The 23,759-nt window shown below is 48.7% G+C and overlaps 2 protein-coding genes across 7 annotated transcripts; one reads left to right on the top strand and one right to left on the bottom strand.

Annotated features, from left to right (window-relative positions):
* The first annotated feature begins 171 nt into the window (after nt 1–171).
* matr3l1.2 (matrin 3-like 1.2) lies at nt 172–9,682 on the top strand. 3 transcript variants are annotated; one of them, XM_061788550.1, is made up of 21 exons: nt 259–378; nt 1,963–2,745; nt 2,980–3,041; nt 3,399–3,437; nt 3,514–3,605; nt 3,693–3,751; nt 3,893–4,009; nt 4,094–4,219; nt 4,299–4,475; nt 5,806–5,930; nt 6,020–6,305; nt 6,381–6,527; nt 6,974–7,085; nt 7,161–7,177; nt 7,270–7,392; nt 7,474–7,809; nt 7,891–8,021; nt 8,144–8,540; nt 8,614–8,749; nt 8,822–8,937; nt 9,429–9,682. In XM_061788550.1, the coding sequence occupies exons 2-21, from the start codon at nt 2,056–2,058 to the stop codon at nt 9,489–9,491; spliced, it is 3,351 nt and encodes a 1,116-aa protein (XP_061644534.1). In that variant the 5' UTR covers nt 259–378; nt 1,963–2,055; the 3' UTR covers nt 9,492–9,682. The 3 variants fall into 3 exon arrangements, with proteins under 3 accessions (XP_061644536.1, XP_061644534.1, XP_061644535.1); XM_061788551.1 differs by lacking the exon at nt 259–378 and having other exon boundaries at nt 896–2,745; nt 7,474–7,602; nt 7,681–7,809; XM_061788552.1 differs by lacking the exon at nt 1,963–2,745 and having other exon boundaries at nt 172–378.
* LOC133485152 (uncharacterized) lies at nt 9,680–22,932 on the bottom strand. 4 transcript variants are annotated; one of them, XM_061788541.1, is made up of 20 exons: nt 22,516–22,932; nt 19,843–20,664; nt 19,671–19,732; nt 19,527–19,565; nt 19,374–19,450; nt 19,266–19,297; nt 19,069–19,191; nt 17,537–17,653; nt 17,338–17,462; nt 16,879–17,261; nt 16,476–16,563; nt 16,304–16,404; nt 12,590–12,672; nt 12,455–12,512; nt 12,353–12,378; nt 12,152–12,277; nt 11,805–11,926; nt 10,031–11,736; nt 9,832–9,953; nt 9,680–9,767 (listed from the first exon to the last, which is right to left on the bottom strand). In XM_061788541.1, exons 2-18 carry the CDS (start codon nt 20,653–20,655, stop codon nt 10,095–10,097), a joined length of 4,017 nt encoding a protein of 1,338 aa, XP_061644525.1. In that variant the 5' UTR covers nt 20,656–20,664; nt 22,516–22,932; the 3' UTR covers nt 9,680–9,767; nt 9,832–9,953; nt 10,031–10,094. The 4 variants fall into 4 exon arrangements, with proteins under 4 accessions (XP_061644525.1, XP_061644524.1, XP_061644526.1 ...); XM_061788540.1 differs by having other exon boundaries at nt 9,680–9,953; XM_061788542.1 differs by lacking the exon at nt 22,516–22,932 and adding an exon at nt 22,364–22,509 and having other exon boundaries at nt 9,680–9,953.
* Between the last annotated feature and the right edge of the window lie 827 nt (nt 22,933–23,759).

Genomic DNA, 23,759 nt, shown 5'->3' with positions numbered 1-23,759 from the left:
CATGAGTGGCCAGTATTGCTCAACAACAGATATGCAAATAGTGCAGCGTGGCGAGACTACGACAGCGAGTGCACGAGTCATGTACAATTGGCCCGACAGAAAGGTGACAACAAACTCAAGACAAAAAGACAAAAAATTGCCAGCATGTTGCAATGATTCTGATTCTGATAGGCAGGACACGCCCTGATGCAATACAATTGGCTGTTTTTTCCCCGACGGGATGCAGTACCCAATCATATTGCTACAGTGCGTGACCTTCAACCAATCATATTTCGCCCTCCCGAAAACGCGACGAGAGGCGATGACATCTCGCGAGAGTTGAGTGGACGCGTTCGCACAATCCGCAACTCTTCGACAACTAGACAAGACAAAGACAAGGTAGGAACCTCAAACGTACATTTCATACTTTGTAATTAAACCGGTTTACAGTTATCTATTTGCACTGACTTTCTAGCTTTGTTTTTATTTAAGCGGATTCATGCAAGTAGCCGCGCGCGTTGGCTATCGTAAACAACAGCCGTTTTTCTACGAGCTAAGGTTGACGTTAGCTAAAGGCTAACGTTAGCCGCGGCGACGCTCGACGCCACAAATGAGTATTTTATTTTATTTTATTTTTTTAAGGGAATTTTTATGATTCATACATACATCATTTTGCTGTTGTAAATGGCAGTGAATGCTTGTTCGCATCATAGATGAACGAATGTAAAGTGCGTACTTTTCGGCGAGCTAGTTCCTTTAGCCTCAGCGCCTTGTTAGCACGTCTCCAACACATTAGCACATGTAGCTGTTAGCACGTCTTTTTCCATGTTCGAGCATGTGGGTTGAAACTTGAAGTGGTCCAATGTGGTGAGGCGAATTGAGCTTCTGACTTTTCATTATTGAAAGGACTTGGTATTGTGAAGAACCTTTCGATTCTATTATTTAGGTTGGGATTCGATATAAATTTAAATACTTTGATGTTGATTTAGTAAGAAGTAGCCATACTCAAAAGGTTTATTTTCATGCACATGTGATCTCACATTTTTCAGCAATCAAACATCGGAATAATCTTTTTTGCACAATATCTTGCTTGTGCATGTGGAGTACAAAACTAAAGAACATGACAATTGTGTACAAACATTGGCAAAGTAAATTGCATGAAAACTTATTAGTTCTTTCCTCTTGGAAATTGTGAAGAAAAAAAATTCTGCCTTTCACAACTTAAAGAAAAATACCTTCCTTTTGTCTATTTCTCATGTTCCGGAATGACAACGTGAATCCAAATTGATCCCAAACGTCAGATTTCAAAGTTGCAGGCGCCGACTTCACGCTGCTACCTTTTGCTTTGGGCACCATTTTCTTGTTTCTGGTCAACCGCAAAGCGCCCCCCACTGGCCAGGAAGTGCATCGATTCAGAGTATTTGCTGAATTGATATTGAATTGGGGGTGGCACATCTGCCTCACAGTTCTGAGGTTGCGGGTTCAAATCTGGCCTCGCCTGTGTGGAGTTTGCATGTTCTCCCTGTGCCTGCGTGGCTTTTTTCCGGGTACTGCGGTTTCCTCCCTTATTCGAAAAACATGCATGCTCGGTTCATTGAAGACTCTAAATTGCCCGTAGGCGTGAATGTGAGTGCGATTGGCGACCAGTTCAGGATGTACCCGAGCCTCTCGCCCAGAGTCAGTACGCCCGCAACCCTAGTGGGGATAAGCGGTACAGGAAATGAATGAATCAATGAATGCTATTGAATTGGACATGGGCTTGCGATGCATCGATAAATCAATATTTTTTTTACCCACCCCTAATTATTGACGATGAGGATGTTCTTGCTATACTGAAGCAGTTCTCTGACCACGTGACTTTCCTGTTCTACTTCGAGCTTCCTGCTTTGTGTCCGCAGAGGATGTTTTTATTCCTGTTTTCCTCCTCGTGGTCTTGGTGGACACGAAGACCACAATCTCTGCTTGTCCTTCACTGTCTTTCAGGATTCTGCTTGCCTCTTTGCTCCAGACTTGACTTTGCGTGGATCCTTCCGGACGCCTCTTGAACTTTTTTGTCATTGTCCTCTTTGACCTGCGATGGACGGCGCTCCAAAAGGCTTCGCGGCGGGGCGTGGCCTCCTAGCCGCCGCCGACACCTTGAACTTCAACGTGAACGAGCAGCGGCCCATCCGGCAAATGGGGGGCGGGGTTTCGGGGGGTGGCGGCGTGGAGGAGCAGGAGAGCGGCTCACGCGTGCCCCGTGGTGGCGGCCATCTGGGCGGCACCATGAAGCTGTTCGCCAGCTTGGGGCTGTCACCCTCCGATCTGGACGCTCTGGCTCAGATCCCTGAGGAGGACATCAGCGTGGAGACGCTCCCGCAGATCCTCATGCAGCTCAAGAACCGCAAGGCGGGGCGGGGGCCCTCCTCCGCGCCCCCCGACGAGGCCTACCGGGGCGGCGGGGGCCGGATGGGCGCCGCCTCTTTCGGCATGGGTTCTGGCTCGTCAGACTTCGGATTCGCTTCCCCGCAGGGGGCCTCCCTCGGCCGCGGAATGCGCTTGAATTTCGGCGGTGGTGGCGGGAGCAGAGAGAGGTCATACTCTGAACTTTCGCTCCGCGATTCCTACGGCGGTCCGCAGGGGGCGTTGCTCTCCCAACCCGCCTTCACGCAGCCGCGCAGGAAAGGCTCTCCGTCGCAGGGAAAGGTCCAAGACTTTTTGGGAGCCCCGCCCCCCCGGTTCCCACACGTGTGCTCTCTTTGTGACTTTGACGTGCATTCCAACATGGTGAGTAAAGCCACGCCTCCTCGCCGCCATCTTACTCACACGGGACCGCCCAGTCGCCCGTCCTCCATTTTGTCTTCTTGCCGTCAAGGATGCTCTCCTTGTTGATCTTTCACACGTAACGATAAAGTACACTTTGGACACACAAATATTACCCACATACACGGCCGGGAACATTTGTGGAGTGGTTAGTGGAGCGACGCGAGTTTTTGCTGATTTTTGTGGGTGTGTGTGTAGGAGTGGACCCAACACACAAATGGACTTCGACATGCTGAGAACAGGCGTGTGCTGCTCAACATGTAAGTGATACATGCACACACACATACACTAGCAATGTGACAAGTGGTTGCAGTCTTTGTGGAACTTTCTATAAAAGATGGAACGAGCACTTCAAATAACTTGCAATCACTCACTAATTCCTTATTCCCTAATTATTTCAAAAGGATATTTGGTGGGCATTTTAGAGGAGAATCTAGGGCTATAATTTGAAGTGGTTGTTCCAAGCTCACTCCGCATTTTGAAACTTTGTATTCTCCCCCCCCCCCGCCCCCCCCCACACACACACACTATTTTGGGGGCATCTTGTCACATTGCTACACGCGCACGGTTGTCTGCTTTGGGTTGAATATCTCCATCTCCTTGTGGTGACCTCGCAGGTACCCCGAGTGGGATCCCAGCGGGGCTCCAGGAAGAAGGTACCACATGAACGTACATCACGTTTTTGTAACCTCATCGTGTTATGACATCACGTTTGTGTCGTCTGCGTTACAGCGGCGCCATGGAGTCCACCAACCTGTCAGCGGGGCTGCTGGGACCTGCCCCGTCGGCGCCTGGCCCGGGGGCCAGGATGCTGTCCAGTTGGGGTGAGACTCGTCTCCTCATGAGCACACGTCAGATGATGGTGTCATGTCACGTCTGATGGAGGCCAATGTTGCTTTTGTGTGTGTCAGGACCTGGACCGGGATTGGGTCTCGCCATGTCAGGGCAGAACCGCTCAGGATCAAACGTGGTCAGTGTGTTTCTTTGTGTGTGTGTTGGTTCTTAAGCGTTATGAGACCTTGCTGTATGTCCAAAATGTTAGTGCTTTCTCATGGGTTTGAAGTTCTATTTATTCTAGAAGCTGGTGATGAGAAAGTTGTGCTTTCCACAGATGAGGAGCAGGGTGGTGGTGGTGAAATATGACAGGAGGCCCCTCAGCAACAAGACTTTGTTCGCCTTCGCCGAACCTTTTGGTCGTCTGCAGGAGCACCTGGTCCTCAAGACAAAAGTACGCTTTCAAGCTCACGCGACGCTATTTTCTGCAATCACATGAACTCGGGTGGCGCTCTTGTGTGGTTGTCTGCTTCCGCAGGCATTTCTGGAGATGGAGACGCACGAAGAGGCGCTGGACATGGTGAACTTCTACGAGCGCAAGCCGGCCACGCTCTACGGGAAGCCCATCACCTTCTACCTGTCCAAGAGGTTGATGGTCATCCAGGTGACGCTTCCTCCCCCGCGACACGCCCGCTCCTGTCTCACAGTCTTAACACGTCAACTTTTGTGGCCGCCCTCTGCAGAAGGATGAGCGGTCGTCGGACCGTCCGCCCTGGCCTCCCAGAACGGACGGTCCAGGTCGCAGAAGTCAGGTGGTCTTCTTCTCCAACCTACCCAGAGAAGTCGGCAAAAAGGAAGAGCTGCTGACCATCGCTGCTCGCTTTGGCGTGGTGGAGAAACATCTCTTCTTGACAGACCAGGTGAAGACTCAATGCGACACACACACTCACTCTGTAGCTTACTTGCAAACAAGTTACATTCAGGGCGGCTGTGTCATCTAGCAGTGTTTCTAATTTGTTATTCTGCAAATGTTCTATTGTTACTTCTATTGGTTAGCACCTTCTCGCTTCCACCAACCCCCTTTTGTATTGCAAACTTGTCAATAGTCTCAGTAGTGTATGGTTCTTAATACGAAAACATATTTTAATAATAGTGAGAGACGGGCGGCCAACGTTGGGATTTTGAAAGGGTCTCAAGACAAAGCGGACGAGGTGCTATTAGTGTTAAAATGTTTATGAGAGAGAAATATTTTTGTTTTTTCTTTGCTATCAAACATCTCAATTTCTACAAAAGAGGCGGGGCGTGTGTACGGAGAGTCCTTATTGGACGCTTATTGTCGACAGGGTGGCGTGTGCACTGTCTCCCCCCCCAAAAAAATGAAGCGCGACCCAGTACCAAATGGCCGGTCCCCGGTGGTTGGGGACCGCTGCTTTGGGGCTCAATAAGCAAATGTGATATTATGCAGCACTCAGCTGTAGTAAAATCGTCTGATTTTTGAAATCACTCCAGGGGCACAGGGTGGTCAACCTCATACTTGTGGTAATCAGATGCTTGGTCAGCCAGGGTTTCTTCAACTTCAGAGTAGGCCTTTGGAAAAATTAGTGATTTTTTTTAAGTCCAGAATGTTGTTAAGTAGGGTAGTGTCTACTTGATCCTCAGCTTCAGTAGCAACATGAAAAGTGGCTGACACCTCTGTGGAATTTTGCAAAAAAAAAAAAAAAATGGGATGAGCGCTTCAAATGCCTCTAAAATCCTCAAAGAAACTGTTGATTGCTGAAGTACATGACTGATTCTTCTGCCCACACTGCCCTTCTCACCAACAATGTTCCATTAGCGCTATTTCGGGTGAGTTTTGTAGGGCAAATGATGGCGTTTTTGACGCGCTGACATCTCCGAATTTCGGCCCATACGAGTGATTGCTGAATATTTTGACCTGAAACTTGTCAGCCAAACGGAGGAGGGATCCCCTGAGTAGCAGACGAAATGAGATGGTTGAGGACATATATGATGTGAAATAATGAAGTTTTACTGGTTTCTTTAATTTGAAGGTTTTTTTTGATCAGGTTATAGGCGATATTACACCCAAAAAAATTTCTGACAAAAGCAAAATTTCTCTGGAACGTTCTTGCTGCGTTGTACTCGGCTTTTAGTGGCAGACAGCATTTTGACACTGTCCTTTTTTTGGCAAATCCTGTCACGTTACTACTTTCCGATCCACACCGGTATCACTAATGCTGCTGTCTTCAACAGGCGTTCATCCAGTTGGGAACATTTGAAGACGCCGAGATGATGGTCAAGTACTATACTGTCAATCCACTCACAATCAAAGGACGAGCTGTCCGCCTCAACATCTGCACCAAGTACAAGACCCTCAAGTGAGTCTTTTTGCCATTTCTCAACACAACAACGCTGGAACTGCATACAGCGTCACCACCTTCTTCTTCTTCATGTGTGATTTAATCAGCATCGACCGCAGACACAAGGAACCGGTCGGAGGAGGAAGCAGCCGGAGGGCTGGAACCCAGAGAAGACCATCCCGGTCTCTATCCCGGTCGCCTTCCAGGAGCCGAGACGAGGAGAACGGAGCCAAATCGGCTTCGGAGGATGAAGAGGAGGTGGCGGGTGTGGTCGAGGGGGAAGGGGACGGGGAGGACCTTCAGAGCGAGTCAGGTGTGGATGGGGAGGAAAAACCAAGCGAGGCGCCTGCAGAGACCGAGGAGCCTGAGGGAGGGGACGGCGGCATTCAGAAGGTGGTGACTGCTCCGAACCCGAAGAACATTGTGGCCTTGTGTAGGATCCTTCTGAATATGACAACTTCTTCACAGGCGCCTGAAGAACACGTAGATGACGTCACGAAGGACGACATGTCGGACGAGACACCTGGCGATGATGGCAGCGCGGCGGAGAAGGGGGTGGAGTCGGAGGAGCAGCGAACAGAAGCAGGAAGTGGTGTCGAGCAGGCAACGGAGGAGGTAACTTCGCTGCTGAGATGTGTTTTGGAATTCAATTGGGAAACAATCTTTTCTTTTGTCATTTTAATGAAATCTTTGCAAACAGAGACAGTCCAGAGGTTACAGTTGCTTCGCGCTTCTCCCCGTCTATCAAGAACACGGAAGAGCAACGCACAGTTAAACTAAAATGGGAGGGAGATGAGGAAAGAAGAAAGAGACCTATTGACACAGTTACCTTGTCCTTGAGAGAAAAGGGAGGCCGGTTGAGCCACTAAGAGGGAGAAAAAAACTATTAAGCTCCTAGGTACATTAGGAAAAGTCACTCAAGAACAACAAACTATTGAAGTCATAAAAATCACACAGAAACTATGGAATAATATAATCAAAGAATATAGACTATATTTTGTCATAACAAATGACACCGTGATGACACGTGAGTTTAGCGCTAAAGGTTGTCTTCCGGTCAGGATGACAGCTTCCTAGAGAACATGGAGAACATGGAAGACTTTGTGACGCTGGACGAGCTCCCTGATGATGACGAGAAAGAGGCTGAGGATGTGGGACAGTCCGGCGGCACCGGTAAGTCATTGGGATCGTTTGCGTTCACACGATGATCACATGATGACGATGCTCAGGCTTTCGTCTTCTCTGCAGACACATCCAGGAAGGGGGTATGTATCGGCGCGACTGTCAAGTCACCAATGAGCCATGTGTCTGAATCAGGAAGGACAGGAAGTGACGTGTTAGCTTTTCCTCCCGTCAGGGCCTGCGGGTGGTCAACATCCTGGGCTTCAGACGAGGGTACAAATTCCTGGACGAGCTGCTGGGACTGGCGACGCCCTTCGGGAAGGTGGTAAAGCATCTGGTCCTGGACTGGAGGCCGGAGGTAGTACGCCGCTGAGTCTCAGGCTTACAGTTGGCGGTGACACTTAGGACTGACGCACTCTCGTTTCTCATTTCCTCTCAGGCCTTCCTTCAGTTCGCCACTGAAGAAGAAGCGAGGGCGATGGCCAAGTTCTACAACGGGAACGTCATGCCGTCTGTGTGCGGGCGTCCAGTGAGGGTCAACCACTCTTTGACCTACCCGACCATCCAGGTGAGGGCGGCCTCGTCCGCACGCGGCGTGCCAACTGGGGAGCATTCAGTTGACCACTCTCACTTCCTGTCGTTGCAGTGCGGCGCCAGCAGGGTGGTGTACGTGGGCCAGCTGCCCAACAGCAAATATGAAGATGAGGACGTCCTCAAACTGGCCGAACCCTTCGGCAAAGTCAAAAAGTACTTCCTGAACCCCATCAAGAGGGAGGTACGCAGCTCGCCCGAGGGTCTTGTCTATGGATAGTCGCACCAAGGGTGTGGAACAATATTCGGTTTTGTGTGTGCGCAGTGTTTCCTGGAAATGGAGAAGGCGGAAGCAGCGGATGAAATGGCCCAAACCTACAAAACCAACCAAGCAAAGTTGAACGGTAGACGTCTTCTAATCTACGTCAGCAGGAAGTACACGCAGCTCAAGTATGGGTGAGCTCCTCCTACTCCTTGTTCTCTGTGACCACCCAAAAATGCCTCAAAAGTCACTTGCCAGTGTACATGCTTCCTGTTTGTTCCTGCGTCATGCTTCCACCCGGTGTGTGTGCGTGCAGACATAGTTGTCCCAGCGCCACCACCAAGAGGGGCCCGAGCAGCTCGCCTCCAAAGTCCTCCAAACCCTCTGAAGAACCTCCAGCCAAGAAAACCAAGGAGGAAGAGGAATGCAAAAAAGAGGAGGAGAAGAAACCCCAGGAAGAAGAGGAGCCAAAAGAACTTAAACCCCAGGAGGAAGAAGAGCAGCAGAAGGCCCAGGACGAAGAAGGGCTCAAAGAGGAAGAGGAGAAACCTGAAGAGGAGCTTGAAGCGGACCAGAAGAAACGTCAAGAAGAAGAGGAGCAAATGGAATCTCAGGAGCAAGAGGATGTGCTGAGCTCACATCAGAAGACGGAAGTGGACACTACGGCAAACATTCCTGATTTTCCAGATCAGAAACAAAACAGCAGCCTGGAAGTGAGTTTTGTTCCGTTTTGTGCATTGTTGGGCTTTTTAGTGTCCGGCGATGATTTGGTTTGTTTTGACGCAGCTGACAGAGGACGAGCCGGTTGTCGCCATGGAGACATCAGCCCATCAGAACAAAGAGAGCGCCCCCCCGGCCTCTGAGACGAAAACCAGCGCGGCGTCTCTGCCGCTTCTGCCGTTCGATCCCGAAAAAGCCATCGGTGAGCGGGCGGTGGCCGAGCCTTCCTGGTACCGAGCCGCTTGTACTGAATGTTGTGCTGACCTTTGTGCAGGTGTGGAACACATCAAGCTGGGTTACTACTGCCGAGTTTGTCTCCTTTTCTACTCCAACGAGGACATGGCCAAGAAGACGCACTGCAGCAGCCAGACTCACTACGACAAGCTGCAGGTGAGGCTGCGCCCACACTGCGTATTGTGTAGGGCCTGACCGATATGGATTTTTTTTTTTTTTTAGGCCGATTCAGATATTTGGCAGAAAAACATTCAGATAACGGATACATTTAAAAAAAGATCGAAGGTGGAACCTCGATTTAATTGCGGAGTGTGGTCGTCCATTGCAGTCGTTTGGTATATTGAAGCCCTTTTTTTTTTTGGCCTTAAAACACCACGTACAGTACATTGCTTTTGAATATATTAAACAGATATTTTGTGTGTGCCTTTGTTATGCTGATTGTTTATAGTTTCATGCATTGTTGCTGTGCATTGTTTTATTCTGTATTTGTTAGTTTGTTTGAATGTTGTCTTTGTATTATGTTGTAGTTGTAAAAAAAAAAAAAAAATAATAATAATAATAATCAGCCGATACAATTTATCGTCGGGCCCAAGTACTGTGCCACGAGAATGGCCAAAATGTCACTGTGATGACGTTTGTCTTTTCAGAAACATCTGGAGAAGGAACAAGGCAAAGCGGAGAAGAAGCGAGCCAAGAAGACGAGCGCGTGACCACCTTTGGCCAGCGGCCACCGAGACCTTTTCTTTTTCTTTAGCTGCTAACCTTTAACAATAGACAAATGGACCGCGCTTCACACATTAGCTAGTTGCCATGTGACATCGCTCTCATCGAGTCAGTTTCCATAGTGTGGGTGGACTTAAGTTGGCATGTTTGTTTTAAGAAATAAATGTTTTACACATTTCTTGAAGTCACATCAATTTATTGGTAAAGTCAAAAGTTGACAACGTGACGAATGCATTCTCTCAGGTCGCCATTTTCATCTTCTCCTGAAATGAAATGAAGTGCAGCAACCAATCTCAATTTGACCTGATCTTTGTTCTACACGCTCACCTGAAACTTGAAGTGGTGCTGGCGGCTGCTGCAGTGCTGCACTTTGGCTTCGTCCTCGTCAGCGTAGATCAGCTGACATAAGTTGCAGAAGTAGCCAACGATTGGACGCACAAACTCTGTTCCTGCAAGTATCAAGAAGACTGTGAAGGCAACGGTCATCTGGAAGGGCACGAGTCATGATTGGGGCTTGACTGCTTACCGATGGGCTGGAGGGGTGTCGTGGGGGTCCCTGAAGTTCCATCCGCTTCCTGCAAACACCACGGTCAAAATGCATCGATGCCACCAAAAAAGACCACAACAAACAGACTCGCCTGATTCTTCTCACTCTCATTGGACCGTTCACCTCTCTGCTCTTCCTTCCGGATCTTTCCAGGCACAGAGGTGTGCTCAGGAGATGCTCTTCTCTTCAGTGGCTCACAGAATTCGTCTTCCTGCCTGGAGTCGGTTCTTTCGGGATCTTTGCTGGACGTTTCCTCTGACACCTTTGAAGAAACGCCTTCTCTCTCTAGATTCTCCCCACATTTCTCTTGTGTCTTGACAGTCTTTCCGGCCTCTGACTTGACCTTACAAGTCTCTTTAGATTTTGACTCTTTCTTCTGAGAGCTCCTGCCTTCGGACTCACTTTCGAGAGCCTTTGTGGCTTCTGACTCCTTCTGTAGAGTCTTCCTGTCTTCTGACTCACTCTGCCTAGTCTTGCTGGCCTCTGACTCATTTTCCAAAGTGTCGCTACCTTCCGATTCAGTCTTACCACTTTCTGATACTGTCTCCAGAGTCTTCCTGCCTTCTGACTTATCCTCCAAAGTCTTTCGTCCTTCCGATGCTGCTTCCAGAGTCGTCCCATTGCTTGACTCGATCTTCAGAATCTTCCCACATTCTGATTTATTATCTGGAGTCTTCCTGTCTTTTAATTTCACTTTGTGAGTGTTCCCACCACCTGAAGCGATCTCTGCAGTCTTCCCACCCTCTAGTTTATTCTCAAGCGTCTTTTCATCGTCTGACTTGATATCCAGAGCGTTCCCGCTCTCTGACTTTCTCTGTGCAGTCTTTCTGCCTTCTGCCCTCATGTCCAAAGTCTTCTCAGACTTAAGTTTGATCTCAGGAGTCTTTATGGATTTTGATTCAATCTCTGGGGTCTTCTCACCTTCTGGTTTATTGTCAAGAGTCTTCCCACCATCGGATTTGTTCTCTGCAGTCTTCATGTCTTTTGATTTGACATTGCGATTGTTCCCCCCTTCTGAAGCGGTCTCTGGGGTCTTCCTACCCTCTAGTTTGTTCTCAAGCTTCTTTTCATTATCTGACTTGATATCCAGAGCCTTCCTGCCCTTTGACTTACTCTGTGCAGTCTTCCTGCCTTCTGACCTCATGTCCAAAGTCGTATCAGACTCTAACTTGATCTCAGGAGTCTTCCCACCTTCTGGTTTATTCTCAAGAGTATTCCCACTTTCTGATACTGTCTGTAGCGTCTTCCCACCTTCCTGTTTATTCTCAACTGTCTTTTCATTGTCTGACTTGATTTCCAGAGCCTTCTCGCCCTCTGGCTTACTCACTGAAGTGTTCCTGCCTTCTGACCTGATGTCCAAAGTCTTATCAGATTTGATCTCGGGATTCTTTCTGGATTTTGATTCAATGTCCTGAGTCTTCCTACAGTTCGACTTGGACACTGACAAAATATCTGAAGAGTTCCTGGATGTGGATTTCTTATCCTGTGTCTTTTTGATTGAATCTTCTCTTTCTGGAGTCTTTGGAGCGCTTTCTTCTTTCTCCTGGGCTGATCTGGATGAATCCTTCCTTCCAGTTTTGGACTGGTCTTTTTCTTCAATCCTGGATTCGTCATGCCGGTTGCTCCGCGAGCTCCTTCCACTTTGGCGCTCTTCTGTCTCACGTTCGTCCAAGTGAACCGCGCAGCTGGAAACAAGAACAAGTTAGCGCTGCTGGTCTTTGTTGAAGAGACGTGAGCCGAACAAGATGCTGACCCGTTGACGAGGCGTCGATATTTGTTGGAGATCAGCACGGCGGTTTGTGTGTTCTTGAAGTAAACGTTGAGGTGATTGATGACTCTTATGGCCTCCGAGCAGCGTGACATCTCCAGGAAACCCTGAAAGATAAGTTAGGTCAAAGGTAAAGACAATACCCTAGTTACAAACATTCTAATTCCAAACATGTTGGACCTATTAACACTTTTGTGTTAGTGAAACATTTTGTTGGCAAAATACCGACTTGTGAACAATTCAAGAAACAAACAGCCTTCTGGAATGTATCTTGTTCATAAGTAGGGCAGTCTTTGATGGACAGACAGTGAGTCAAGAATTGTTTGTCAAACCTTCTGTAGGCCGCGCAGCAGATGGTAGCGCACCGGCCTCCCGAGGCCTTCGGTCAGCTTGACGAAGTCTGCGCCATTGCAGTAGGACAGCGGAAGGTCTTTGAAGTACACAACTCGAGACAGATGCTGGATAAGCACAACAAGCTGGTAAGACGCTCGCCTGGACAAACGTGCAACTAACAGGAAGTAGGCACGCTGTACCCGGTCGTCTTCATTGTAGTTTTCACCTGCGGCACAATCATACGACTTGTCAACGACTTTTTCCAAGGCGAACAAACAAATGTATCCTGGAAGCTTGCACACCTTCATCACTGCTCTGCTCCTGTCCCACTTCATCCAGCATGATGAAATTCTCCGCTTCCTACAACAGTCACATGTCAGAAGAACTTCAAAGATGTAAATGTGGACATCGACTTGAGTAGATGGAAAAGTCTTGACCTCTGCTTGGCTGCGGGTGCAATGTCGTTCTTTGTCACACTTGCCACCACCATCGGCCTCGCAGTCTTCCTCCTTTTCTTCACCTAAACACATTCCACACTCACCATTTCGATGTTTTTGTATCTTAACATTCATACACAAGACAAAGTACTGATTGCAGATGAAAATCTAAATAAAGTTCAAACAAAAAAGGGGGATGAAAATGACAAGATAAAACTAAACAGTAAAATGACAAGAAATGATCATGCGAAAATAAAAAAAAATAAAAAAACCAAGTGAAAACTGGATTCATGAAAGAGCAGCAGCGAATAGTTCAATGACAGTTTGAGCAGATCTCAGGTATTCTGGAAGTTTGCTCCACAGTTGAGCAGCATAGAAACGATGCTCCCTCACTTGGATTGGTTCTAGAAACACGAAGCCTGAAGGGTCGGAAAATGGAATCTCTTTAGGTCCAACGCCATTCACAACTACAATATATAGGCTAATCGTAAGATATTAAAATATATCCTTTGACTCACATGAAGCCAGTGCAGCAAATTTGAATTCAAACTCTATACAGTGCACCGATAATATAATCCTATCACCGTTCACCACGGGCGCCCCTGCAGTATTGCACATTTTAAAGCTATTTTGATTTTGTTTTTAACAGTACTCAAAATGTTGTTGTATGGCAGCATTGAGTTCTACTGGATGTGATTGAGAAGAAAGAGGCAGAAGGTTCCTGAGTAAGCCCACTGAGCACAGAATACAGTGGGTACGGAAAGTATTCAGACCCCCTTACATTTTTCACTGCTGCGGCCATTTGCTAAAATAATTGAAGTTCATTTTTTCCTCAATGTACACACAGCACCCCATATTGACGGGAAAAAGAAGGAATTCAAGAAAAACTGAAAGTATTCAGACCCTTTGCTGTGACAGACATTTCATTGGGGCGCTGTCCATTTCTTGAGATGGTTCTACACCTTCATTGGAGTCCAGCTGTGTTGGATGATACTGATTGGACTTGATTAGGAAAGCCACACAGCTCTCGATATAAGACCTTACAGCTCACAGTGCCATCTCAGAGCAAATGAGAATCATGAGGTCAAAGGAACTGCCTGAAGAGCTCAGAGACTGAATTGTGGCAAGGCACAGATCTGGCCAAGGTTACAAAGACAATTTCTGCGACACTTAGGTTCCAAGAGCCCAGTGGCCTCCATAATCAGTCGAATCAGTCCTGTGTTCTTCCATCACAGTCTGGTTTGGTGCTGCTACAAAAAAGGACAAACTCCGACTGCAACGGACAATCAAAACTGCTGAAAAGATTGTCGGTACCCCCCTACCTACCCTCGAGGACTTGCACGCTGCCAGAACTAAGACAAGAGCGTGCAAAATCCTCTCGGACCCTCCACATCCCGGTCACAACCTCTTCCAGCTCCTTCCCTCAGGTAGGCGCTACCGATCAATGCAAACTAGAACTAGCAGACATTCCGACAGCTTCTTCCCTTTCTTGCAATCAACTTCTTAAACAGCTAACCTACAATTCCATTACAACAATTTTTTGTCGTCTTGTCTTGAGTTTGTCACATTTCTGTGGGGCCAATTAACTTGAAACTCTACTATGCAAAGCAAAAGCCATTTATCAAGAACACCCAGAAACGCCGCCGGCTTCTCTGGGCCCGAGCTCATCTAAGATGGACCGACGCAAAGTGGAAAAGTGTTCTGTGGTCCGACGAGTCCGCATTTCAAATTGTTTTTGGAAATTGAGGACCTCGTGTCCTCCGGGCCAAAGAGGAAAAGAACCATCCGGGCTGTTATGGACGCAAAATTCAAAAGCCAGCATCTGTGATGGCATGGGTAACTTACACATCTGTGAAGGCACCATTCATGCTGAAAGGTACATACAGGTTTTGGAGAAATATGCTGCCATCCAAGCAACGTCTTTTTCAAGGACGCCCCTGCTTATTTCAGCAAGACAATGCCAAACCACATTGTGCACGTGTTACAACAGCGTGGCTTCGTCGTAAAAGAGTGCGGGTACTCGACTGGCCTGCCTGCAGTCCAGACCTGTCTCCCATTGAAAATGTGTGGCGCATTATGAAGCGTCAAATACGACAACGGAGACCACTTCAACAATGAGTGTCCTCAGTTCCCAAACGTTTCTTGAATGTTGTTCAAAGAAAAGGTGATGGAACACAGTGGGAAACGTGTTGCAGCCATAATATTGAAGGCGGCCCCCACGGCGGACGAAGATCCGCGGCGACGTGAAGGAAATGATTATTTGCTAAAAACAATCAAGTTGATCAGTTTGAACATTACATATCTTGTCTTTGTAGTGTATTCAATTAAATATAGCTTGAACATGATTTGCAAATTATTGTATTCGTTTATTGTTTAACACAACATCCCAACTTCATTGGAATTGGGGTTGTAAGTTAACTGTTTAAGAAGTTAATGGCAAGAGGGAAGAAGCTGTTGGAATGTCTGCTCGTTTTAGTTTGCATTATTTGAGAGGGCCTACCTGAGGGATCAGGAGCCAAACCATCGAAGTCTGCTCTAACTTTGTCTCCAAAACATCTCACCTTGGCCGTCCATCTGATGAGCTCATCAAACCTGCTCACTCCTAGAGCGAACCTGAACATCTTCATTTCCGTCACCTCGTCAGTGCCACCGTCTAATCGGTCCATCATGGCCGGCCGGCCTCACCACCGTCTTCTAAACTTTGCCCTTCATCCTAGCAGAGATTCTTCTGCCGTACACTTCCTCCACCCGTTTCTTCACTTCCTTAGCACACTCACCATTGCTCACAAGTATTTCAAGTCCTCCACCCTCGCTATCTCTTCTCTTCTCCCCCTCCACCGCTCTCATTCATGCACATATATTGTCTTACCTCAGCTAATTTTCATTCCTCTCCTTTGCAGCGCATGCTTCCTTCCACCTTTCTAAATCTTCCTCCACCTGCAGCTCATGATGTCATCTGCGAACATCATGGTCCATGGGGATTCCAGTCTAAGCTCATCTGTCAGCCTGAGGTACTCTGTCATAGATCTACAGAGACAATGTAGCTCCTTCTGACCTTCTCCAACACCAAGGTAAATAATGCATCGGTGGTACTGAAACCATAGTGTTGCTCGCAAATACTCACTTGTGTCCTGAGTCTCGCCTCCACTACTCTTTCCCATAACTTCATTGTGTGGCTCATCAACGTTATTCCTCCATAGTTCCCACAGCTCTGCACATCACCCTTGTTCTTAAAAATGGGCACCGGCAGACTTTTCCTCCATTCCTGTGGCATCTTCTCACCCGCTAGAATTGAGTGACTATACAATGTTTCATTCTTTTGTTGAGATGCTGCTGCTAACGAAGCAGTTTTCGGAAGGGTTGTAATTACTGGGGGCTCGTCTATGGCAATTTGCATTATGTTAGCATTAAGCTTGCAGACTTTTGTCATATGGCTTGCTTGAATATTTTGGCGTTGAACTATGTTCTTGTTTTACAGTAAATGTCGACAGATGACTTGAAGCAAGCTCCCTTTGGCTCTTCTTAGAACAGGCACTAAGGAATATTTTGAAGTGTTTTAGTAAATTCCAGTGTGTTTGAAGCAGTAACACAATTTCTAAAACTTTGATATGGTCTTGCATTATCACGGTTTTTAATCTGGCGTCGGTGGGTCGGAACGCATCGCCCCACTGCGAAAAAACGGGTTGATTGTACATTCAACTGGGAGGGGTCTACCTCGTGGTTTAGGTGAGGCTTCCTCCGGAGTTTCCAAATTGTCCTCGCCGTCCTCGCCCAGCACCTCCATTCCCTCGATGTCGCTGTCGTCTTCCTTGGAGCTGCAAGGTCACATGGAAGGAAGCACGTTAAGCCGCCGTCACCGTCGTGGACCGAAATCACGATAACGTACTCCGCCGCGTCCATGTAGCTCTGTTCTCGGTCAACACCGTCAACTTCTGAGGGTTTCAGTGGCGCCCCAGCAGAACCGCAACTGGATCCTGTGGACCAGATCAGAAGTTCTTTAGCAGGACCGGTGGCTACTTCTGGAAGAACCTGCACATCGCTGGCGTTTGGCCGAAACTGCCGACATTTTCACATTTCTTCACAAAGCGATACTATTGGACAGTCCCCACGTTGCTGTGTTGTTTTTACAAATGACTGAATCTAAAATGTTGAAAGGCTCAACAAACATGCCATTTTTGTTGGCCTCCCGCCAAGTGATGGCTTTGGAGAAACCCCGACTGCACCGGACGCCAGCAACATGCTGCTGCTTTTGTCTACAACTGCTAGAAATTCTTAGTCTGCTTTCTTACCGGTCGTCTCGGGCTTCTCTGCTTCTGGCATCTTGGCACTGGAACTGCTAGATTTCTCTCGGGACCGGGACCGGGACCTTGCCTTCCTGTCTCTGGAATTGGACCTTGCCCTTTTGTCTCGGGACTTGCACCGCGTCTTCTTTTCTCGGGAATTAGACTTTGCCTTCCTGTCTCTGGACTTAGACCTAGTCATCCTTTCTCGGGAATTAGAAGTGGCCTTCCTGTCTCTGGACCTGGACTTGGACTTGGACTTCCTGTCTTGGAACTTGGACCTATGGTCTTCTCCCCTCCTCTTCTTGGACTCGTTTGGTGTGTGATCATCATCCCTGCTGCTCATCCTCTTGAGTGATTCTTCTTGGTAGCGTTGAGCTAATGCACAGGTTCTGGGAGCGAGCAGAAGGTAAATAAGTAAAGCTGAGCCCACCGGGGGCCGCTGCCGGACTGCGATGTCACACTCACCCGAGACTAGAGGTTTCTGGAGCAAAGGAAACCAGGAGGACTTTGTCGTTGATCCTCAGGATGTTGGAGGAATAATAATCAACCAACTTTTTAGCATCTTCCAGATTTCCCATCTCTACGTATGCCTGAAAAGATTGAGGATGTCGTCAAAAAGGCTCAAGGGGCTTTATGTGGCACTTGCTCGCAAATGCGCCCTCACCTTGGACTTTTGGAAAAGTGTGTACACAGGCAGACCAAAGCGTTTGACAACATTGAGCAGGTCGGACTTGTCGTCGTCTGATTGCGCAGGCGGCGTGAAGCTGATCACGCAAGAGCTCTGAACAAACAAACACATTCCAGAGGGGAACAACGCTTCATGGGAGGCCGTGATTGATCCATCAGCACGCACCTTCACAGAGTTGGAGCCGTTGGAGATGCTCAAGTCTTATCCGCTGACCTTTCACGTTTGGAGGACATTTGTTGTGGGAATTTACCAACTCCTGTGCTCGCTCAGCAGAGTCTAACTCCACAAAGGCTTTGGCGGCAGGTGGGTTTGAGTCAACTTTCTGTCAGACGGGATGTGCGACCCCCGTGACAATCGACACCCTCGAACGGAGGTGGGAGGAAGTCTCATACAGTCATGATGAGACCGCCATGCCTTCTTCAATTTCTTGTTCACGTTCACTTTTTGCAAGTCTCAAGTCTTAAACTTCAAGTTTCGAGCAAGTGCGAAGTGGCGCCCCCACAAAATTTCCAGCAAGTCAGAAGTCGTACAAGCTTGCACAGTCTCAACGTATCGTATATTCACAACTCGGTGTGACTCAGTTTATGTACTTCTGTAAGTTAGCTGCAAAAGCACTTTTTTTTTTTGTAGTGGTCCCAAACCAGTCTCTGTATTGAGCAGCTATACTATAAACCTAACTTAGTTTACCGGTCCTCACAGGATTTATCAGCAGTAAAGTTAGTTGTCGTGACTTGCAAATCTTGCATGTCACCATACCGTTCCAAAACCTAATCCTCGAGTCCAACGGTGCTAATCCTCAGAGCTCCTTCAGGATACAGTGGAACCTCCGTAAAACGGACCGCGATAGAAGGGATACCGGATCGTCGGGACTGAACAATGGGTCCAAAAGTAGCATAACGCCATGAAACTGCCGTTGACAAAGTCTGTTCGTTCCCGAATTGGCCGCCGCTGTTCAGAAAGAGTGGGACTGACGTATTTCCGAGTCGCACGTATACAATAGAACTAGATCAAGTCCCAAAAGATGAGCCTCCCGTGCCGGCCATGTGAGACACGGCGGCGTTGTACAAAACCCGTGTCTGGAGTGAGGAACATGCTGTATTTGGTGCAGTAACGTTTTTTTGTCCAGCTGGAAGTAGGAAGCGGACGAATTCCTCGCGGCTCGTGAAAGCAACTCGCCTACGTGAGCGCTGTGCGTCAACAATGTCACCGTGATGTGCTTGGTTTGGATCAAATGTGAAACTTTCATACATTGTCGAGCTTTTTTAAATATTTATTTACAATAGGGGTGTTTCAGGCCACACAAAAAAACCTACACAACAATAATTTTGTCCTGTACAGTGAGTGGTACATATGGCCTTAAAAAAACCCAAAAAGTCAACTTGAGTCACATAACCAAAGTCCCCCACCGGTGCCCTTCAATGACAAGACGTCGGCGAGCCGCAAAAGCTGAAGCGAAGGCAAGCTTTTGCGCATCGCCTGACATCCTCTACACGTTCATGTGGACCTACTAGCGATGGAAAGGTGAGGATCCCGGAGACGGTTCCGAAGGGGTCTGCCAGTTTCCGCAGGTACGACTCGTCCACCGACCGAGCGGGGAACTTGACACACACCACTTCGCTTCTCTGAGCAACCTGAAAGAGAAGCGGTTCGGACGCGCAAAATGCTCCAAAAGAACATCGGCATCGGTCTCGTGGCCGTGTCTTACCTTCTTCTCCGCGCTCTTACCAACCTGCGACTCTGGTGGACAGAAGGAATTCAAGACTTAAGAATACAGGCGAATAAAGCACGAAAGAAGGCTGGCCTGCTTACTTACTCCTGCTCCCACTGGTCGACTGCGGTGACCGCAGAGTGCGTCGGTCTTCCCTCCTCTTCTCTGACTGCCGGTTAGTTCTTCAATGACACAACTTTATGCATTAGCTGCTTCCGGGCCAGGTCTGTTAGCTTCTCGCTAGCTCACCGCACTAACCTGTTGAGGCTCTCCTTGCGGCAGTCCCAGGCGGGAAAGCTGAGGAGGAAACGCGGCCGTGTCGGGAACGAAGCGATGGGCGGGAAAGCGGCAGCGATGTGACAAAACTCAATTGTGTTCTTGAGCAGCTGAGGCGAGACTCACCGCTGCAGCAGGCCAAGTTGTCCGTCGGCATGCCGGGCGCCGTTGATGTGTTCCGTCCAGTTCTGAAACCAAAACGCACGTCGGGTCTTTTCCACGTCTTCCTGACAACCGGACTCACCAAAAACCACACCTTTTTGGACTGGCCATCCATCAAACCTAAAGGGCTACTTACCTTCGCTGAAATTACACAGGCATTACACAGAGAACACGAGGTCGGGTACGTCCGAGGTTCTGTGCCGTGGAAATCGTGCACTTCCCGTTCGGACGGCGCTGTGGCGCCGGCAGGTTGGCTGAGAGTCTGGCCGGCAGAGGCGTCGGGCTGACCTCGTTCCGACTCGGATCTCCGTCGGCTCTCTGCCGCAGGCGCAAAGGACCTGTCGGCCAGGCCGGGCGGGGAAAAGAGGGAAGGAATAGTTGCTGCTGCTCTCCCAGGTCTACGGTCCTGCCCAGAGAAGACAGGCCTGGCGTACACAGAGTATCTGGATGACGACGACCGCGATGGGGGGTCTCTCCTGGTGGCACGGGTTTGGGAGACAGAAGCACGGCTCCTGGAATGTTGCCAACGATCTTTCCGGTCGTGAGCCGGCCCTGCGGGAAGAGGTGTGGGCTTTGTGTGGTCGAGCGGGTACTGAACCGACCGAGCGGGGTACTGATGCCGGCGGCCGGCGGGAGGCTTTGGCGAGCTGGGAGGTTTAAGCGCTCCTCTATTGGATTTAATCTGACGGACCAGGTGCGGCAGCGACTCCTCGGTGAGGGCGTCCTCGGGAAGCTCGGCGAGGAGCGCCAAGTCGGCGGGCTCCAGACCGCAGCTGCTTAAGATGCTCAGCGCGTTGTCCGTCGCGCCAGAGCCAAGGGGAGAGGACGACATTCCAGACACCGATCTGGACCCGTAGAAGCCGCGGCGCTCCGAAAGGCCGCGGGGGCCGAGACCGGGTCGGAGGTCGGTGTCGGACACGGGCGTTCGCCGGCACCGTTGGTGAGACATGGCGGGACGCTGCAGACACAAGTGCCAGGGAAGAAGGTGAGCACAATGAAGGGGGTCTCAGCAAGAGGATGGTCTGGAAGGTTTGCCTGGGAGAAGCGCCGCGCCCCAAGAGATGGTCGGCAGGTTCTCGTTTTAAAACATCCAAACAAACGCTGAAGTTTCTCCGCGTGGCCCGTCGAGGACGACATTGTTAACGCGTAAGATGAAAGTCGGTGACAACCCGAACAACACAGAATCAACCAAAATAGGCTTCACTAAGTCAAACCGCAAAAAAGGAGCTGCTTGCGCTCCACTCTTTGGAGAAAAAGGGTCTCCATGACAACAGTTTGGGCTGAAAACGCGCGCACACACTTGACGACAATAGCGTTCAACTTTCCGTTTCAAGGCTGAAAACGTTTGGGGGTTTTCTTCCAGGGCTTCCCGACCTTTGAATGGCACATATTTGGCCGTTCGTCGTCAAAAACCCTATTTCTAGAAATGTACGTCAGCCAAGGGAAGCAAGCAGCTTTCATTCACCTGAAGCGCTTCATTTTTGGATGCGTTAACTCCACACGGGAAAGGGGCCCGCAGCTCGGATTCCAACCCGCAACCCCCAAGCTGTGAGGCGGACGAGCTAGCTAACCGCTCGTTCAAAGAACAAGAAAAATGGTGACCCTGAAAGTCTCTTGCGACAATTTCACGAAGAGTTTCGTGGATTCGGGCCGAGCGCAAGAAGGCGTCCTCGCGCGCAGAACTAAGAAACGACTGAAACGGTGGGGACAATGTTTGCCGCAAATGACATTTCAATTGAATTCCCAACGCAAGCGATCACGTTACCAAAGTGAGCAAGGCCGGCGCTCCGTGTTTGACTTCGACTCGAAGTCTCCGTTGTATTCCCGGTTCGGTTTTCTTTTGGAAACATGTCAACGTCTGTATCTTCGTGCCAAATATTCTATTTGTTCTATCCTCTCTCTTTGTTGCAAATGCCATTTATTTATTTCGTTTTGAGCGCAGAGGCTATTTTGCCAGGACAGCGTCAGCGCACGTGGCCCTTAGATTCGCGTCGTACCCCTCGAGACCCCGTTTTGAAGGTCTTTCCCGCGGAGACCGGACCTGCGGAGAGCACTGACCTGCTCTTCTTCGACTGAGAAGGAGAAAGCGGCACTCGATTAAGACGCCAAAAGCGTTGGTTTCACCTCACTCGTGCCCCAGCGCCCCGGGGCCTTCGCGGGGACGATGTGACCCGTGACCAACGAATCTGACTTATTGGGGCATTTATTGAGGGGTTTGAATTGGCTTCATTTGACAGTATTATATACTTTGGCTGTGAAAGCTTATGAGAAATTGGCTATTTCCGTTCTGTACCGTGAGCAGCAACCGTAAACTAGCTTTACGCTGGCATTTCATTTTTCAATATATACAAATTTGTATCTGATTTATTTATAAAAAAACATTTTTTTTGCAGGAATTGAGTTGAGAAATGGTTGCGATTTGAGATGTCAACATGCTGCGCCTCGAAAGAAAATGAAAAGGAAAGCAAAAACGCTCTTCGGCTGTCCAACCTTGTCCCGGCTTTTCAAATGGACTTGGTCTCGACTCCCAAAGGGTTTGCTTTGGCGCTCCCTTCAATTCGTTGTCGCCACGTGACGAAGCGTGACGCGCTTTCAAAGCGACACAACGGCAGCCAATGGACTTGCCTCCATTCCATCGCTATACTTCGGATACTTGCCTGTGTTCAAACTCCGCTGAAGTGTTCGCAAGTCATTTGCATGCTGCACGCGACGTCACCGCGGTCAAGAATATGCGAACCCCAATTGACATGTTTTGTTCGAGAGGCTTAGCTATAGAAGCTAACGGCCAAACCAACAAACCCGAACTCACCTAACGTGTAAACAGCGGCCGGGGTCAAGCAGTCACCACGCAGCTGGTTGGACGGGCGACGAAGGTCAAAGAATGGCACAGATATGATGTGTAGGTAGATAGGACACGCCCATTTCGGAGATCCGTGCCTACGGCGTCGCTACGCTAGGAGGGGCAAAGTCGGCAGCACAAGAAAAGCACCGTAGACCGAGGATACCGGTACGGTTCTACTGCATACGGTTGAGTAAAACGCTGCCCTAACCATTACGTAAGCATGTTATTAAATGCAGAAAAACCGGCCGCCATTTCCTTTCCATTTCGCCGTGTCTTGATTAGCGGCGCTTCGATTTAGCGGAGGTCCACCAAAATGGCGTTTTCTCATCCTTTCTTTTCCGATTACGTTGTTGGGAAATCCCTTTACTCGGGCAAGTTACAATTTCATTTCAGAGTTCACGCAAAGCCTTCTATGGGAAGACGACCTCTCCAACATGGCCGAAACGTACGCACGTCGGTAAGCCCGGCTGCTACAGCTCGCAGGCGTAACTAGTGTTGAAATCTATGGCGACACCGGACTTGTACTACTTCTTCGCGGACTCAGCCATTTGCGCTACGTAATTTAGCGCCCCCTATGTGGCCAGGACGACCGCTCCCATCCGCCGTCATTGAAAAATGACAATGGGACGTTTTCATGGGTTGAAACATGAACATGATTTTTAGTCACATTACTGACAGTCAATTACATTTTGTGAAGCATAAGAGATGAATCAGAATGCTGCTGTATTTGTGTAAATATTGTTGCAGATACCAAAGGAAGCTTAAACGTATGAATCATCTATTCATTCTTCAAATTATATGTATTTAAAAGTATAGAGGAGATGATTGCAGATTTACTAGATGTGATAAAACGTATGGTGTGGCGTCTGCGGTGTTCGGAAGGTGTAGAAACGGGACTTGTTTGTGCCACCAGGTGGCGCTCAAAGACTTATTGATGACTTGCGCTGTTTTTGATCAGCTTTTCATTTGGCTCAATTTGAGCGCTGTGAAATACTTTTGATTGACGGACTTGACGAGAAATTGTAACCTTTGATGACCTCGTTTTCTTTTGCTTCCACTGCGTGCGTTGGCTGAAGGAAGCTACGTTTTATTGGACAAGAAGATTTTGTCTGCTTATTTATGATTGTATTACTCGTTCATGCTTTTGTTTGGTTCCGTCTATATCACATTGTACAGTTTGTATTTGTTTGACTGTGCTGTCGGCGTTTGTT

This window comes from Phyllopteryx taeniolatus, chromosome 10 (genome assembly GCF_024500385.1).
Source record: "Phyllopteryx taeniolatus isolate TA_2022b chromosome 10, UOR_Ptae_1.2, whole genome shotgun sequence".
In the NCBI taxonomy this organism is placed as follows: domain Eukaryota; kingdom Metazoa; phylum Chordata; class Actinopteri; order Syngnathiformes; family Syngnathidae; genus Phyllopteryx; species Phyllopteryx taeniolatus.
The sequence above is the reverse complement of the archived record's forward strand: the minus strand, read 5'-3'. Positions and strand labels throughout refer to the sequence as shown.